Below are 20,163 nucleotides of genomic sequence, written 5' to 3'. Positions count from 1 at the left end.
AAAATCAATGGATTTTGTTCACTCAAAGTCCGTCGAATTCGAGAAAAGAATAAGTAGGAAAATTCAAGAAGCCCAAGAAGAGACACTACGGGGGACCACGGTACTAAATAATGGGAGGGTGGTCCACAAGGACAATCTACGCTAATGACCTTCGCTAGACTCCTCACCCTTTTTATAAATTTTACATTTTTCATTCATTTATATCTTTTTAGTATAGAAAAATACATTATAGGATGAGCACTAACAGCTGCTAGAATAGACGCAACGGTGAAACTGAATTTCTATACGAACGCAGACTATATCCCTATAGAGGATGGTGACATTATAGTTTGGGACTCTTAGGGATGCTTACAACACGCGAAGAACATGACAACTTGCGAAGACTACGCTGACAAGACCGAAACATTGACAAGAACATTTACTGACGACCACAGGATAACAGGCTCGCAAGTTAGTAACAACCCAAAAAATTCATCATAGGGCCACTAGGAGTATAAACTTAATAGGCACAGCTTTAAAAGTTATTACAGGCACACCCGACTTTAATGATTGGGAGCAAATAAAATTTAACCAAGAGCAACTGATGAGAGCAGATGAAGGACAAACTGAATTGAATATCATTTCAATATGAATTCAATACGAATATGAATTTCAAGAACGTTTGAACGAACTTGTAAACGTAATGAACCAATTTCAAAAATTTGAAAAAAAAAAACAAAGAAACACACCTTTTGGAAATCATTTTGGCTAAAAACAGAATCATAATCACGGATTCGGAAAATATCCTAATGGGCCTAAACCTAGCAAAACTAAACATTGTAAGTCCGGCAATTCTAAATAGCTCTGACATTGGCGAATTTCTTGTCGGCGAGACAAGCAGTCTATTAACATTAGTTCATATATATAGTATAAGTGTTTTCATAAATTCCGATATCATTCAATTCCTTATTAATACCTAACCCTACACTCGTATGTAAGAAGATAAAAGTCTATCCGGTTCAGCACCACAACAAGATCCTAGACTTCGAAAGTGGAAACTTGGTCGCTGAGTGCCCAAGACGAAATATCAACATCGGGTACTGCAAGACGACGGTCGGCTCCACCTTCTGCAGGGAGCTCCAACATGGCACTTGTGCAATGCTCCAACATGAGATATTGCGCAATGCTCTACGCTCCCAGGCCATCTGGATCCCGTTAAAGTTGAAGATCACGGCAGCCTCATAGTAAACGAGGCCAACATGACCATAACCGACGACCAGGACGGGACCAAAAAATATCTGGAACCAACTTGGTAACCTTTTCTGACAGGATAGGCCTCATCGGAACTTGGTTCGTAAATCAGCTGGGAAGTTCGATGAAAAAGCGCGCTGTGTCGGCCATGACCGTGGTCAACATCACGACACACCAAAACCGGCTAAGTTTCCCATTTCTTCACGAGCTGGGTCTTAACAACCTCCACCACATCGGGACCCTTAGAGAAAAACTTACCTTGGGTACTACCTCACCCTACTCGCCTTCGCCCTACTATGCTCCACCGTTGGGCTCGGCTACCATTATCTAAAGACCAGAGGTCAGCCCGAATCAGGAACTTATGAAGACGTGGAACTAGCGGGTAACCGGGACGGCAACCACTTAAAGGGAGGAGAAGTTAACACACCCAGTTCCCACAAAGAGAAATTGCCGAATTGCAGGCCCTATCCGGTGGCCAACACCGCCAAGAACACTCGTGCAACGAGTGATCTTCACCGGATACCAACTGCGGACCCGGCACTTTTAGCGATAGCCCTGCGACCAGGCAAAGGCCTCAAGCTTCAGCCGGATCAGACCCTTAAGTTAGTCTAAAATCTATACTCCACAACCTTAGTTCTGCTCTAATTAATTATTAACAACTTAATAATTTGTAACCCAACTTTAACCTTAACCTTAACAGCTTTAAAGGAAATAAAGTAAAATAAAATAACTCAATAGGTTTATTATTTAACTCTTGCCTAAACAGGTTTAAGGAAAGTTATTAAACAAATATAATAGCGTATGCTTATTAATAACTTACATTCTTATTGCCTCAGCCATAGAATACATTCAAATGGAAGAAAATGAATGAATGCAAGAGATACATCTTATGAGAGGGTGGGTGTGAGAAGTACGAGAGCATTCTAATTCTCTTGCTTTAAAACCGAGTGAGTTGGGGTGGAAAGCAAATAAAGTGCTTTTGGAATGTAGTCGAATATATCAAATGGTTTTTAATGGTTTCTTCTATTGAGTAAATATGAGTTCTTAATAATGTTCTGTTCTTTAATAAAGGGTAAGTTGACCGAAACGTAAACTATAATGGTAGTGTTTCTTCGCGTATGAATGAATAATTCTTGTATACTTATGGTTTTTGACCGTTATTGTTATTTTCTGTAAATTTTTTTTAGTTTTCTTCTAAGTTTTTTGGTTTTTTCAAATTTTTATTAAAAAAAAAAAAAAAATAAAAAAATGGGAGATAAACAGTAACTAAAATCCACGACCCTTGATGACTTAAGAAGAGGATTAAATGCCAGAGTAAAAAGCATTCGGTAAAGACAAAGTTCCTTTAGTAAAGACAAAGATTATACAGTACATAGACAAGTAAATAGTACAGGAAAAATATCTACATTCCCAATGGAGCAATCAAGCTAGGGAATACTTATGTTAAGTGGGAACCTAGCGTCAAATATCTAGGATTAATTTTAGACAAAAAACTGAAATATGGCGACCATGTAAAAAACACCATTAAAAAGGTGAACATGACGGTTCGAACTCTCTACCCCTTCATAAACAGAAACGCCCGCCTGAGCTTAGAAAATAAACTATTTCTATTTAGATCAATCTTCCAAGCAATAATTTTTTATGGTGCACCTGTCTCATTTACCCTCATTTAAACGACCTAGCTTTAGACTATAACTTTTAGTTATAACTAAGACCTAAAGTTTTATTTTTGTAGGTTAAGATATTGTAAGCGGTTTTTGTATTTTTCCCGCACACTTTAATATTGGAAAAACCACACAATTTGTCACTACCCATTGTCTATTCTAAGTTGATAAGGTATTTTTCCTGGACTCTAAAAAATCTATTCCATCTTAGTTTTTTGAGTGAATAAGTTAAATTGAAATAATATAATCAGATTTAAAATTAAAAAAAAATGGATATCCCGAGCCTGGTTTGAACTCGTTATACTTTGCACATCAGCCAAGCACTCTACCCCTCGGCTACCCCTCATTCGTTGTCGCGCGAAAAATTTCTCAAACTTAACTTGTCGCGCTGTGGAACCCGCTCGTTCCAGCGGGTTCTAGCGCTGGAACCCGCCATAGAAAACTTTTCTTTGTATGAAATCCCATCTATATACTTTATAATCTTTGGTAAAGATCAAGCTAGAGTGCAGGCTTCAGGTTTTAAATGAGACAATTTTTAAGGCTAATGACTTGCAAGACCAGATGGAGCAATTAGATGGGGAAGATGAATATGGAGCTTCATCTGTGATGAAGAATATGGAGCAATGGTGATGTCATTATTAAATGCCTTCACTTGAAGATTCCCCTTCAGCTACTGCAATGTCTGTCGCCCCAACTCGAGCTTGACTTTCCAGTGTGGCATTGCCGAAATTCAATGGAAACTATTCGGAGTCTAAAATTTTAACGAGTATCTTCGAGACATTAGTAGAAAAAGATGTGAACTTTCCTTTTATCAAGAAATTAAATCATATAATTTTTTTGCCTCTCTGGTAAAACCTTAAGAACTCTCAAGGCATTCCAAGTCGCCCAGAGTATTATGACAAAGCTATGGATAGTCTAAAGAAAGTTCACGATAACGAATGTGTCATCTTTGCGAACCAAATAAGCAAATTATTCAGCCATCCGAAAGTTTCGCAGCCGTCTGCGTCGTCTATGAGAGGTCTCATCGATTAACAGTGTCATCAATTATTCAGATCAGATGACATTAAAATTATAAGCTCGATGATTATTTATTTAGTTTTCAGTATTTTTTTGACAAAAATGGGAACGATCACTAGATTATGAAGAATTGCCGATGAGGATTTCGAAAAATCATTAAATCGTAGGTAACAGCACCTGTCCGCTGAAGAGACTGGCAAGCCAAAACAGGAAAAAGGAAACATAAGCAGGAAACATAATAGCAGATCGTTGGATTCTTCGCTTCCAACAATAAACAAGCTTGCAATTATTATCAGTTCGCCCGCCTTGCTGTAATGCAAAGGCTTGAGTTTGAAAAGTCAGTCTCATTATGTATAAATTGTCTGCGAAAAGGTCACAAGGTTGCGAAGTGTAAATCGACCAGGTGTCAAATTTGTGAAAGATCGCGCCACCAACGTATAAAAGTCCTCCTTCAGCGCTAAATCTTGATAGTCCTTCTATGTCACATGCTTTGCATGCGTCGTCCCTAGAAAGGGTTTTTGCGACGTCGATTGTATGCGATTGTATTGGTATTTTTACCGTTTAGTCATATGGCAGCTGTAAGATAATGTCGGCCGATCCCGGTCTTTCCGTATTTTATACTGCGTGCAAAGAAAAGAAATCCGAAAAGTGTGCAAAGTTTTCAAGACGATAGCTTTAAAACTGAAAGACTAGTTTGCGTAGAAACAGACAGACGGACAGACGGACATGCTCATATCAACTCAGGAGGTGATCCTGTTCAAGAATATATATACTTTATAGGGACGGAGATGTCTCATTCACTGAGTTGCACACTTTTGACCAAAATTATAATACCCTCTGCAGGGGTATAAAAACTACGTTTTTTCCTGAAAATGCTCTCTCTTTTTTTTTCTTTGCTACGCAATGCGTAGAACGTAGTACGCATACACTCAAATTTGAAACATGTGTGCGTTTTGCACACAACTGCTCTAAAAACACCGAAGTTATAGTATTTCCAATCAATCAGTTATATGGCAGCTATAAAATATAGTCGGCCGATCCCATCTGTTCTAACTTATATACTGCGTGCAAAGAAAAGAAGGGTGTGTGCAAGGTTTAAAGTGGATAGTTTTTTAACTGAGAGACTAGTTTGCGTAGAAATCGGCAGACAGCCCGAAAAATGGAAATTCTCATATTAGCTTAGGAGGTGATCCTCATCAAGAATATGTTATATGCAATCAGCAAATCTTATTTTCTGTACGTTTTTCTCCGAGAATAGCTTATTATCTGATCTTCTAAGGGTCAACCCCATTTATTCGCCAGGCCCCGATGGAGTACCAGGCTGTGTGCTAAAATACTGTGCCAGGGCTCTGTGGAACCCTCTTCTAAGACTTTTCAACTTATCTTTGGAAACCTTGGGTTTTCCCTTTAAGTGGAAGGAATCTTTCATAATTCCATTTCACAAAAAAGGGAAAAAATCCGATGCTGCCAACTACAAAAGCATCTCTAAATTGTCAGCAATTACTTATTTGAAAAATGAATTACTCCTCGTGTGCGACACTTTTGCTCTTCGATAATCTCTCCATGTCAGCATGGCTTCATCAAGCGTCGCTTCACCCCCACAAATTTAATAGAGTTGACATCCTTTGTCATAGATGGCTTTCGAAAGGGATGTCAAACATATGTTATTTACACAGACTTTAGCAATGCATTTGATTATATCAATCACTCACTCTTGTTGAGAAAACTGAATATGGTGGGATACAGACCTCTAAACGTGGATCTCCAGCTTCTTAGATGGAAGAACACAAAGAGACTTATTTAATAACATACAGTCCCGTCTGGTCCGTGATACATCTGGCGTCCCTCAAGGAAGTCATCTTGGTCCGTTTTTATTTACTATTTTCATAAATGACTGGGCCCCTGTTTTGACGAACTCTTTAGTTCTTATGTATGCAGATGATGTAAAGCTTTGTCTTCAGTACAAATCCATCTCTGGCCAATGCAGTCTTTAGTCTGATCTTAAAAACTTTCAAAACAGGAGTTTAGCTTATGATTTAATACTAAATGAAATTAAATGCAAGCTTATATCTATTTATCGTTCCCGTCCTCTGCAGGTTACGTATACTCCGTATGGGATTGCCTTAGAGAAATTAACTCAGGTTAATGATATCGTAGGATTAGACTCGAAACTTAAATTTGCCGACCATATTTCCCCAATGGTTAAAAAGGCTAAAGGAGTCCCTGGTTTCATTAAAAGGTGGTCAAAAGAATTTAACGACCCCTACAAAACTAAGACCTTATTGATTTTTTTGTTCCGTCCGATACTGGAGTACGGTTCATGTGTCTAGAGTCCCCAATATTGAATACATCAGGACCGCATAGAATATTAACTTATATTAACTTTTCTTAACTTTTTTAGGGTCTTATGTTCGAACTACAAGAGTCTCTACTCCATAAAATCTCTTTCCTGCCCTTTAAATTTAAAATATAGAATTTTAAATTTTCTTGCTAACTCCTCTTAGCTTAATAAATTACAAATAACTTTAATATACACTAATTAACCGTTCTCGAGCGCCTCTCGGTCGTCTGGGAATCTAAGCTTTATGATGAATACAGGAATGCTAGCTGATGCTCTAATTGATTCACAAACCATTTCCCAAATTCTGAAAGGCCGCGAAAAAAATTTCGAGATAGTCCAAGAGCACAAGTATCAAGCAGAAATAGAAAAAATCGGAAAAAGTTTAATTGTTTGCCCAAGTCTACCAAAGATTAACCCGTTTTTACATGAATCCTCTGAAGCTGGGCTTACCTTTTCGTTGGTGCGGGTCGGGGGCGACTAGCTAATATTTTTTTATCGTACGATGCCAAGTTTCCAGTATTGTTGACAAAGCGCACAAGTGGATATTTTATGTCCACAAGCACTTGTGAGTCTTTTGCTACATCGCATATGGATCGTAAATGCGCAGGAAGTCTGCAGTCCGATAGTATGATTATGCACAGCCTGCTTTAAATGCAAGCCCCGTTTGATGCATACAACAAATAAAAATGCAAAAAAGTCTTGCAAGTCTATCCACTGATCTGTCAAACGGGATGAAAGACTCAAATTTGGAATCCCTATTTATATTTCTGGTTTTGTTTTCGATCAAAGAACTTGGCCTCGAACAGATACTGCCAAATACTGTTTTTCAGCTAGATGCCTCTCGCTCACCCTTAACTGAAAACATTTTTTGTTTCTCCGAGTACTAAGCTTTAGGCTTTACCTTATGCCTTTTATATTCTTGTATTAATTAAAGTTTAATAGTGTCTTTTAGCTTGTATGTCTTCCATGAAATCTGTCCAATTCCAAAGTATTAAAAAATAAAATATATGAAAATATAAGGCGTAATTATTGTAAATACAATACAATATATACAAACACAATATTTCCATTGAACGCAAACTTAATGCGTTCATTAGATTTTTATTTATTTTTTTTTTTGTGTTAAGTTTTTTCAAAATTGTTTATTTGTATGTGTTCTTATCGATGATTCGATAATATTATTCGATATCGATGAAGAGTCGATGGTAATCCACCTCTACCTAATACATACATTATACCATGTATTTGTGTTAAGTGCGATTGTTATTTCTTAAATAAAATAATTCAATGAGTAACTCCAATCTTTTCAATGTTCGAAAAAAACATGAAAATCATAGGTAAATTTTGTTAATAATTTGATATACTACACTTCCATTCATCTTGCACAAAAAAAATGCAAAAATATACCATATAAATATGTGTGTTCCAGAAGCAAATTCTGGTAAGTACAAATACATACATGTTTGTATGTACATACATAAGTATCAAAGCATTTTTCTTAAATTTTGTGTTTTGTAAGAATTCGCTTGTATGAGATAAAATAAACAATAAACATACAAAAAATTCAAAGAGTACTAAATATTATTATTATTTCAGCTTGTACTTAAAAATAAATTGATATCTGATGCTGTCGAGGCAAGTGAATACACATCAAATGAATTTTCCGCTAAACAATATATGTATACGTATAAATTTAAGCGGAAAAAATCTTTAGATATCAAAATGGAATCTACTCTCGGCACTAGTAAAAATGGAGGACAACAAATCTATTTTAAATTTTATCCTAAAGGAGATTTGTGTTTCGAAAAGTATCTGCTGAGAATAATTCAGTTTGCGCCCATATCTGGAACATCAAAGCGAATAGTTGTCCAAAAAGAACATCATTTTGCTTCAAGGATATCTCTGTTGGCTATGATTTGGTTTATTATACTAACGATTCATTTTCGAATTTCACGAGCTGATCAAGGTAAGGCCTTATTTATAATTGAAGGTATTGATATTGTTCAAGTAAAACTAGGCATTGGGTCTTAATACTAGTCTGGAAAAGGTCAGGATTTTTTATTCAAATATTTTTTATTTAGTAGTGAATAACAAACCCTGTATTTCCGTATTCTGATCAAGTGATGAAATAAGAACACACAAGAAAGAAAAAGCTAGCTTCAGGCGGCTATAGGATATAGTTGGCCAATCTTTATGAAATTTTTCGGATCAAAAATAAAATCCATAGAAACTCTAAATTCTCTATTTTTAATAGGAAAGGACGGCTAAAGTCGAGTTTCCTGGCTTTATTATACCCGGTACTCATCTCTTCCACCCACAATTTAACTAACCTTAGTTTAAACTTTAAAGCAGTGGTCGGCGCTCAATACAGTGATATATTAGTGCATTAGTGTTAATAACGAATAGCAGAAAGTATGCTTAGAGCATGACAGAGGACAGAGAAATTGTCTATGCCCCTGGAATTTGGGAGGAGCATCTTTTCTTTATAGAAAATATGAATAGAGAAGCGCCATGCTTAATTTGTTCAAGAACAATTTCTAGAAAAGCTTCTTTTAATTTAAAAAGTCATTATGATAGTTTACATTCCAATTTTTCGGAATTTACAGGGAAATTTCGAAATAAAAAGCTGTTGATATTAAAAGCATTTTATTTTTTAAATTTCATAGCTGAAAAGGATATAAAAAATAATAATAATAATATAATTTGTAATAAAATTGATAAAAAAAATAAGGCACCCCGATTAGCAAAGCATTGTCGCCCTTATCATATATCTTGTAAGGAATTAAGATGTTATATCCTTCAATGTTTAGGGAAAAAGAGCTTGGAGGTCTTACAATAAAAAAAAAATGTAAAAATATACCCTCGTTCCGGCGTACAATAACACGCAGGACTGAGTATATAAGCCAAATTATTCTGAGGCAAAGAATGAACTGGCTAATTCCAAATATTTTTCTGTGGCTCTTGATGAACTTACTGACATAAATGGTATATACCAACTTATTCTTTGTATCAAAACGATTAATGATATTAATATTTTTGAGGAGTTTTTCCTTGTTTCATTGCACGGCAGTGTAAGAAGAGATATATTATTTCAAAGTATTGACGAAAATTTGTTTAACAAGAAAGGAAAGCTAACTTCGGGCGGAGCCGAAGTTTATATACCCTTGCAGCTAAAACCGGATATATATCGCAAACATCGGATATAGTTGGCCGATCCTTATGAAATTTGGTAGGATGGATCAAAATATAATCTGTACCAAGTTCCAGCTTTCTATCTTCAAAAACACAAAAGTTGGGTCATTTCCGATCGTTCAGTTATATGGCAGCTATAGGATATAGTCGGCCGATCCTAATGAAATTTGGTAGGTTGGATCAACTAACCAAAATTAGAGTCTGTACTAAATTCCAGCTTTCTATCTTCAAAAACACGAAAGTTGGGTCATTTCCGATCGTTGAGTTATATGGCAGCTATAGGATATAGTCGGCCGATCCTTATGAAATTTGGCATGTCGTATTATTTTGCCAAAAATAGCTCTCATGTCAAATTTGAACTCTCTAACTCTAAAAACACCAAAGTTATACCATTTCCGATCAATCAGTTATATGGCAGATATAGGATATAGTCGGCCGATCCCGGCCGTTCCGACTTATATACTGCGTGCAAAGGAAAGAAGGGTGTGTGCAAAGTTTCAAGACGATAGCTTTAAAACTGAGAGACTAGTTTGCGTAGAAACAGACAGACGGACAGACGGACATGCTCATATCAACTCAGGAGGTGATCCTGATCAAGAATATATATACTTTATAGGGTCGGAGATGTCTCCTTCACTGCGTTGCACACTTTTGGACAAAATTATAATACCCTCTGCAAGGGTATAAAAATGTGTTTTTTAAAAGTATTCAAAATTTGGATATTTAAGTTTTACTGTACTAACAATATACCACTATCTTTTTTTTTTTTTTTTTTTTTTTTTTTACCGGTTTTTCAGAATTTGGAAATGGCTTGTGCATCAATAAGAGCATCAGCTAGCATTCCTGTATTCATCATAAAGCTTAGAGGCCCAGACGACCGAGGGGCGCTCAAGAAACGATTTGTTAGAATATATTAAGTTTTTTGTTAATTATTAAGCTAAGAAGAGTTAGTAAGGAAATTTAAAATTCTATATTTTAAATTTAAAGGGCAGGAAAGAGATTTTATGGAGTAGAGACTCTTATAGTTCGAACATAAGACCCTAAAAAAGTTAAGAAAAGTTAATATAAGTTAATATTCTATGCGGTCCTGATGTATTCAATATTGGGGACTCTAGACACATGAACCGTACTCCAGTATCGGACGGAACAAAAAAATCAATAAGGTCTTAGTTTTGTAGGGGTCGTTAAATTCTTTTGACCACCTTTTAATGAAACCAGGGACTCCTTTAGCCTTTTTAACCATTGGGGAAATATGGTCGGCAAATTTAAGTTTCGAGTCTAATCCTACGATATCATTAACCTGAGTTAATTTCTCTAAGGCAATCCCATACGGAGTATACGTAACCTGCAGAGGACGGGAACGATAAATAGATATAAGCTTGCATTTAATTTCATTTAGTATTAAATCATAAGCTAAACTCCTGTTTTGAAAGTTTTTAAGATCAGACTAAAGACTGCATTGGCCAGAGATGGATTTGTACTGAAGACAAAGCTTTACATCATCTGCATACATAAGAACTAAAGAGTTCGTCAAAACAGGGGCCCAGTCATAAATAGTAAAAATAGTAAATAAAAACGGACCAAGATGACTTCCTTGAGGGACGCCAGATGTATCACGGACCAGACGGGACTGTATGTTATTAAATAAGTCTCTTTGTGTTCTTCCATCTAAGAAGCTGGAGATCCACGTTTAGAGGTCTGTATCCCACCATATTCAGTTTTCTCAACAAGAGTGAGTGATTGATATAATCAAATGCATTGCTAAAGTCTGTGTAAATAACATATGTTTGACATCCCTTTCGAAAGCCATCTATGACAAAGGATGTCAACTCTAGTAAATTTGTGGGGGTGAAGCGACGCTTGATGAAGCCATGCTGACATGGAGAGATTATCGAAGAGCAAAAGTGTCGCACACGAGGAGTAATTCATTTTTCAAATAAGTAATTGCTGACAATTTAGAGATGCTTTTGTAGTTGGCAGCATCGGATTTTTTCCCTTTTTTGTGAAATGGAATTATGAAAGATTCCTTCCACTTAAAGGGAAAAACCAAGGTTTCCAAAGATAAGTTGAAAAGTCTTAGAAGAGGGTTCCACAGAGCCCTGGCACAGTATTTTAGCACACAGCCTGGTACTCCATCGGGGCCTGGCGAATAAATGGGTTTGACCCTTAAAAGATCAGATAATAAGCTATTCTCGGAGAAAAACGTACAGAAAATAAGATTTGCTGATTGCATATAACATATTCTTGATGAGGATCACCTCCTAAGCTAATATGAGAATTTCCATTTTTCGGGCTGTCTGCCGATTTCTACGCAAACTAGTCTCTCAGTTAAAAAACTATCCACTTTAAACCTTGCACACACCCTTCTTTTCTTTGCACGCAGTATATAAGTTAGAACAGATGGGATCGGCCGACTATATTTTATAGCTGCCATATAACTGATTGATTGGAAATACTATAACTTCGGTGTTTTTAGAGCAGTTGTGTGCAAAACGCACACATGTTTCAAATTTGAGTGTATGCGTACTACGTTCTACGCATTGCGTAGCAAAGAAAAAAAAAGAGAGAGCATTTTCAGGAAAAAACGTAGTTTTTATACCCCTGCAGAGGGTATTATAATTTTGGTCAAAAGTGTGCAACTCAGTGAATGAGACATCTCCGTCCCTATAAAGTATATATATTCTTGAACAGGATCACCTCCTGAGTTGATATGAGCATGTCCGTCTGTCCGTCTGTCTGTTTCTACGCAAACTAGTCTTTCAGTTTTAAAGCTATCGTCTTGAAAACTTTGCACACTTTTCGGATTTCTTTTCTTTGCACGCTGTATAAAATACGGAAAGACCGGGATCGGCCGACATTATCTTACAGCTGCCATATGACTAAACGGTAAAAATACCAATACAATCGCATACAATCGACGTCGCAAAAACCCTTTCTAGGGACGACGCATGCAAAGCATGTGACATAGAAGGACTATCAAGATTTAGCGCTGAAGGAGGACTTTTATACGTTGGTGGCGCGATCTTTCACAAATTTGACACCTGGTCGATTTACACTTCGCAACCTTGTGACCTTTTCGCAGACAATTTATACATAATGAGACTGACTTTTCAAACTCAAGCCTTTGCATTACAGCAAGGCGGGCGAACTGATAATAATTGCAAGCTTGTTTATTGTTGGAAGCGAAGAATCCAACGATCTGCTATTATGTTTCCTGCTTATGTTTCCTTTTTCCTGTTTTGGCTTGCCAGTCTCTTCAGCGGACAGGTGCTGTTACCTACGATTTAATGATTTATCGAAATCCACATCGGCAATTCTTCATAATCTAGTGATCGTTCCCATTTTTGCTACACCAAAAAACTACACCGAGCATTGTCCTACGATTTGTTAAGCTAGCTAAGTTTATGAGTAAGAGTCTACTACTATAAGATGGAAGTTGAAGATTTGCATCCCAGTTTAGACCTCTAAGTGAAAAAGTTAGGAAATTCTTTTGTACGGATTCTATGCGGTCCTGATGTACTCCATATTGGGGACTCCAGACACATAAACCGTACTCCAGTATAGGACGGACCAAAGAAATGAATAGTGTTTTGGTTATATAGGGGTCATTAAATTCTTTTGACCACCTTTTGATAAAACCAAGGACTCCTTTAGCCTTATTAACCATTAAGGAAATATGGGCGACAATTTAAGTTTGATGTCTAATAGGATGCCGAGATCATTAACCTGGGTTAATTTTTCTAAGGCAAACCCATTAATAGAATAAGTAGCTTGCAGAGGGCAAGAACGATGAAAAGACATATGTTTGCATTTAGATCCATTAAGTATTAGATCATTAGCTAAACACCATTTTTGAAAGTTATCAAGGGCAGACTGAAGACTCCATTAAGCAGAGATGGATTTGTACTGAAGACAAAGCTTTACATCATCTGCATACATAAGAACTAGAGAGTTCGTTAAAGCAGGGGGCAAGTCGTTTATAAAAAGCGTAAATAATAACGGGCCAAGATGACTTCCTTGAGGGACGCCGGATGTAGCACGGACCAGACGGGACTGTGTGTTTTTAAATAAGACTCTTTGTGTCCTTCCATCTAGGTAGCTGGAGATCCACGTTAAGAGGTCTTTAGGAAAACCCAGCATATTCAGTTTACTCAACAAGAGTGAGTGATTAACTGAATCAAATGCTTTGCTGAAGTCTGTGTAAATTACATCGGTTTGATATCCCTTACAAAAGCCATCTATGGCAAACGATGTCAACTCCAATAAGTTTGTGGTGGTGGAGCGACGCTTAATAAAGCCATGCTGACAAGGAGTGATAATCGAAGAGCAAAGGTGTTGCAAATGAGGAGTAATTCATTTTTCAAATAAGTAATTGCTGACAATTTAGAGATGCCTCTGTAGTTGGCAGCCTCAGACTTTTTCCCTTTTTTATGTAGGGGAATTATAAATGATTCCTTCCACTTAAGGGGAAAAATCGAGGTTTCCAAAGATAAGTTGAAAAGTCTAAGTAGAGGTTTGCACAGAGCCCTGGCACAGTATTTTAGCGCACAGCCTGGTACTCCATCGGGGCCTGGCGAATAAATGGGTTTGACCCTTAAAAGACCAGATAATAAGTTGTTCTCAGAAAAAAACGGACAGAAAATAAGATTTGCTGCTTGAATGTTATATGCGTAAGGCTGATCAGTCAATTTTGGAGGAGAATAAGTTGTTTGAAAAAATTCTGCGAATAGATCGGCAATGGCCTGATCAGAAGTCGCAGAGGAATTTTCAAACGTAAGCAGGGGTGAAAAAGATACGTGTTTACGCTTAGTGTTAACAAAATTATAAAAACTGCTTTGGATCCTGAGTAAATTGTATCCGGCAGCGGTCAATATGATTCCTATAACATTCAGCGTTATGCACGGTAAAATTCGACCGAGCTAGTAGGTATCTTGAGAAATCAACACTACTGCAGGTTTTTTAAGTTTAAGTAAAAGCTTTTTTTTTTTTATTTTTTAAGTTAGCGAGGCACCTTGTAAACCAAGGAGGATTTGTTGAAGCGGACGGATATTTCCAAGGCACACATGAGTCAAAAAATTTATTTAAAGTAAAATAAAATTTTTCTATAGTGACATTAAGATCAGTGCACGCCAGAATATCAGACCAGTCAAATGTATCGATAAGGCTATTAAGTTTCTGAAAATCAGCTTTACGGAAACAGCGAATCTTATTTACCACGCTCCGAGACATCTGATCGATACCAGGAGTGGTTTCGATTGAGACCTCCAGTGTGGGGTGATATGGATCCTCTGGGGATGAAAGGGGAAAGGCTCTGGAGAGAGCAGTACCATCAGGATCAGATACAAAACATAAGTCTAAAAGCCGACCTAGCGAATTTCTAACATGATTGATCTGACCTAGGGACATGTCAAACATGCCCGCGGTGAAGTCATGGTAAGTTATAAGTGACAAAGATGGTGAGTTATCGACGTTGGACCACTTTAATTCTGGGATATTAAAGTCGCCCACCGCTACGAGTTGGTCATGATCCGTCATAAATTAGAGACGTATCGAATGGCGGACAAATGCTGCCAATATGTAGGCGGTTCAGACATAGGAGGTATACAGGGTTGCCCATATTCGACGGACCCATGTTTTTTTTTTTAAAATCAAAGCAAAAAATAAAAATTTGGCGGTTGGTAATCTTAATCATTTAATTTGTTCCAAGTAGATTTGTTTACATCAATTTTTGAATATGATATCTTTCAAATGGCCGCCTCTGGCGTTGATCGCGTATTGTGCCCTTTTTGCATTATCAAAATTATCATGTCCGATGAAGCCCATTTCACATTGAATGGGACCGTAAATAAGCAAAATTGCCGTATTGCCGTAAATTGCTGAAAATCCTGAGAAGATTCAAGAAGTGCCTCTTCACGACGAAAAAGTCACAGTTTGGTGCGGCATTAGTTCGAAAACGGTCATTGGGCCGTTTGATGTCGAAAAGTGGTGATTTGGACTGGCCACCGCGTTTGCCCGATTTGACGCCGCCTGACTTCTTCTTGTGGGGATATTTGAAGTCAAAGGTTTACGTTAACAAGCCAAGGACCCTAGAAGAGCTCAAGGACAACATTCGTGAAGAAATAGCCGCTATTCCGGCCGAAATGTTGGCGAAAACGATGGAAAATGGTGCAAAAAGGGCACAATACGCCATCAACGCCAGAGGCGTCCATTTGAAAGATATCATATTCAAAAATTTATGTAAACAAATCTACTTGGAACAAATTAAATGATTAAGATTGCCAACCGCCAAATTTTTATTTTTTGCTTTGATTTTTAAAAAAAAAATATGGGTCCGTCGAATATGGGCAACCCTGTATATGAACATGTAATGTATAAAGCTTGAACGGACATAGTGATTTTAACGCAAATAAATTCTATGTCACCAAACTCCTGGGATTTCACCTCTTCAGAAGCAAGAGTAGAGTCTACCGAAATGAGGACTCCACCTCCTCTTCGCTGAGATCGATCCCGTCTAAAAGTGGTGTACTTACTTGGAAAAACTTCGGAGCTAAAAATCTCCGGATTTAACCAAGTTTCTGTAAATGCTATTATATGGGATGCAAAGAAAGAACTATCAGAATATAGCTTTGGGAGTTTGCTACGTAGCCCCCTAGTATTCTGATAGGTAAGACTTAATGAGGAAACTAGTTTTTTGGGTTAGTAGCCAAAGAAGAAGTGGAGGGCTGGTCAGTGGTTCCGATATGGGGAAGTCTCACTCCCACTGGTTTTTTAACTTTTTTCTTCACGGAACTAGGCTGATGTTCTTGGACAAAAAGATTCTCTGGCCAAAAACTGGGAGAACAAATCGTCTTGAACATCAGCGCGGGCACACGAATCTTGAAAGAAGACGTGCGCCGTGTATAATTATATTTAAATTTAGTTATGTCCTCCACCTTTATATCGGCTTTTTTTTTGGCTTTGATATAAGCCGAGATATCAATCTCTGAAGTATCAGGGGCAAGCCGAGAAACAAATATATATTTCGATGGAGGAATCACCTGTAAGGGTTTTGGTGTCGCAGGTACGAGAACTGCAGCATCAGTCGGTGCCGGTGGTCCGGACTGTGGAATACCCTTTTGGGTGACTCTAATGGGGGTTTCGTTCCCTAGGACCTGTGGCATCACTTGAAGGGATGCCATGGCGGACATATCGGACAATTGCTCATTATCCCTGAGAAATTCGGACGAATTTTTCTCAGTTCTAGCCCTTGGGGTGGCCAGAGATATAAGCGGCTGCATTAATGTCGGCTGAGCAGGCTGAGGCGGATCAGAAACAGCGGATTTCTTACGCTTAGGGGACTCATTTAGCAGCTGAAGGCCACTAAACTGAGTGTCCAGCGCACAAAGCTGTTCATTGATTTTACGAAAACTAGTGATCAGCTCATTAAATCCATTTTTCGTCTGTCTCATGAACGACCTCATTTCGCCTTGCACAGCACGACAATTTTCGCAACAATAATGTATCCCAGACCTACGGGAAATGGCATCCGAAACTGATGCAGTGAAACCGGCACACTTGGCGTGCACGACGTTTTCACATAACCAGCAATGGATACTAGGCTGGGATGTGGAAATTGTCTTGTTGCAAGACTTAATGGCACAGACCAGTTTAAATAACATTTTATTTATTATTATTTTTTTTTTTTTATTTAATAAGACAAAAATTAATATTTAAAAAGTTAAAAAACACAATACCTTGAACCACTGTGCCAAACAAGAAGCCGAAGCGGGAGCTTTGAAAGAGTGCAAAAGAGAAATGCAGAAATATAGATAAGCCGGGGAAGAAGCAGAGCTGAGCTATGCTTGAAATAGAATTTAGGCAAATTATTAATTCGACTCCAAATATACCACAGCACTCGCGAAGCGATACGGTTTAGGCTTTAAAATTGTTAAGATTCACAAGATTTAATTCACAAGTATGTAAACACCGGTTTACCAATATTTATAATAAAACGCAGTGCGCACAAAAAAACACGACCGTTCGCTTAAGAGAAAGAGAGGGAAGAGCCAAAAATCGTATTGTTCCAGTCAAGTATTAAAATACCAACGATTACCAACGCTTCGTGTTTGCATTTGGCTATATGTTGTAGTTTTTTTTTCAAATAAATATTTCTTGAACGTCGAAGCAAAAATCAATAAAATTTAAAATTGATAGTCATGCTCCAGGCTTATACTATTTGTAATTCTAGAAGGTGGTGCCCGTACAAAGCTTTCGTAATAAAAGATCGACTTTGGGAAGAGTTTTAAAAAAATGATTAGATTTGTCTCACAGCCTACTTTCTGCTATCAAAATCATATCAATGTATTGGGGTACCGACCACTGGTCTATATTCATCTTATAGAACAGAGGTCGGCACGGCCCTATTTCGGGGGCATAGGAAATTTCTCTTCCCGAGCTCTGGCATAAATTCTTAATTCAGAACATCTAGGCTCAATTGCGCCTTTTTGCGAAATTCGAATTTTTAGGAAGGAAGGTTACAATCAGAAATGCGGTACTGCTGGAAGTGTGGGGCCAAAAAAAAAATTTTGGGTGGGGGTGGGACACGCCCACTTTGCTTCAAAATCTTGTATAGCCCTAAAAAAAACATCATTCAAATATCTTGCCTCGTTTGCACTTTATTAATTAATGCCAAAAAAACAGCGAATTTCCGAATTTTTAATATATTCATTTCTTTGTTATTAACTTGTTGTTAAGAAACCAAATTAAAAAATGTTCGTTTGATTTTAAGTTTTGAATTAATGCCACAAAAACAGGGCCATGATACAATTATACAAGGTAGTTTCGTCGGCGGCAGAATTGTTCGGGCTCACTTCCCTATCGACCAGTACGCTCGGGTTGTCGTTAGTGAGAGGTTGTGTGCGGACGAATATTTCTCGAAACTTTAAGCCTTGTCATATTGCACAAAATGCAAAATGTCATATTGCAAACTTTTTTAGAACTAAGAAACTAAATAAAAAACTAATTGTTCAAAAGCAAAACCAAAGATTAGTATCTAACTCTAAGCTACTCAAAATAAAATTTAAAAAATAAATTTCAAATGTTTATAGCATAAGCATAAGCATAGCATAAAGGTTAAGCAACACACTTTGTTTCTGTTTCTTTTGCACTTTCAGGAAAACACTCTTTCACTCGCACCCATTGTAGTGTCAATAGGGGAGTGACGCAGCCAGTGAGGCCAAAGTTTGTTGGCAAAAAAAAGCTGTTTTTGTCGAAAAAAATGTTGCAAAAAAGCTAAAAAATTAGGAAAAAAAAACGTATAAAAAAGCTGGTTTTTCAATTCATTATATTCCTTATATTTTAATCAGGTTAAGCACACGAAATCAGTTATATTAAAACATTTCAAACATGTAGAATTTGAACAGCAGCTGCTCTGATCTTTACAATATTTTCAAAATTTCGTCAATACAGTCCTCATTTTCCTCATTTTTATTCTCATACGTTAATGCTGTTCCTATCATTTTTAGGAATGTATTAAGCAGCTTATACGTTGTAACGTCCTGGTTCTGATCGGGAGCACGCACTGTCTGTTGCCGGCCTAGCTCAGGGCCAGAGGGAGGGTTCTTGTGCTTCCCCAAATCAGGGTTACCAAATAAAAGAAATCGACAGTGCTTAAGGGAAGGGAGTGGCCAAAGTGGTGGGGGAGAGAGAGAGAATGAGGATCTTAGCTTGGAGAACTCAGGTGTTATAGATCTCCTCTTTACCCGCCCTACCTTGTTGCACCATTATCATTGGGCAACCCATTTTACGTTAGCTTGTCTCTGGAAACCCCACGGAAATATTTAGACGCGATTCATTATAATTTCATTACTTCATTATATTCAATAGATTTTTCAGTGTTTGGTTCATTATTCCTACTACAACAAATTCTAATCCTAATCCAACATCATTATTCAAAGGGTTTAACCTAACCTTAACATAAAATGATTTAGTATGATTTAAATTTTATGATTTACTTAATTTATATTGATTGGAATTTAGAAAATTAAGGAAATTACTCTATGTTGCTCTACTTCATGATTTTACTTCATCCAAAATATTCATATACATATTTAGATCTCGTTTATATGTTATTCTGACACATATTTGTAGGTTGTTGCGGCTATGCCGTACTTACAGCTCGTCCCTCGAGGTCAGCAGGCCTGTCGACTTCCGATGCAGCTATGTATTTATATGTATTTTCTAAAGTTTACTTCATAATAGTGTAGATATTTATATATATATATAGATATTAAAGGATGTAGTAGGTAATTAATTTAACAAAAGCAAAAACTTTCAAAACTTATTAATTCTAGAAAATAACAATTATTAACAATTATGATTCAAAATTCTTTAAAGTTTTACATTCCCTACAGTGGCAGATCAGCTATGCATCTAAAACTGTGGGGGTTATATGGTATTTGTTTTTCTGTTAATTCTCTTGGGGAAATAACGGATGCAGCATGGTAGAAAACAGAACACAAATCCGCGAGAGCTACTTTTATAGTAGGCGAGAGGAGAGGGGGGAGTTGATTCCACGCCTCATGGAAACCTCGTGGTCCTTATGTAATGTTAGGGAACAGCGGGGGGGGGGGTTTCATGACGATCCGTTACTGTTCCTCCAAAACGCTCCTCAATAGCTCTAAATCCTCATCTCGGATTCCTGCGTTTCTGGCTTATATATATTTTATATATGTGCTCGGC

General features: G+C 37.3%; 1 protein-coding gene across 9 annotated transcripts in view; it reads left to right on the top strand.

The window, feature by feature from the left end:
- Positions 1-7,454: 7,454 nt before the first annotated feature.
- The window catches only part of Eph (Eph receptor tyrosine kinase), a 119,726-nt gene continuing 107,017 nt past the window's right edge, over positions 7,455-20,163 (top strand). For 4 of the 9 annotated variants that reach the window (XM_043213530.2, XM_070282476.1, XM_043213529.2 and 1 more), the window contains exons 1-2: positions 7,473-7,693; positions 7,849-8,218. In XM_043213530.2, the coding sequence (XP_043069465.1) occupies positions 7,930-8,218 (289 nt within the window). In that variant the 5' untranslated portion in view covers positions 7,473-7,693; positions 7,849-7,929. Of the gene's footprint in view, positions 7,694-7,848; positions 8,219-20,163 lie in introns of all 9 variants that reach the window. The other 5 variants (XM_070282475.1, XM_043213528.2, XM_043213527.2 and 2 more) reach the window with 5 other exon arrangements.

Source organism: Drosophila bipectinata, chromosome 4, assembly GCF_030179905.1.
Source record: "Drosophila bipectinata strain 14024-0381.07 chromosome 4, DbipHiC1v2, whole genome shotgun sequence".
Classification (NCBI taxonomy): Eukaryota; Metazoa; Arthropoda; class Insecta; order Diptera; family Drosophilidae; genus Drosophila; species Drosophila bipectinata.
The sequence above is the reverse complement of the archived record's forward strand: the minus strand, read 5'-3'. Positions and strand labels throughout refer to the sequence as shown.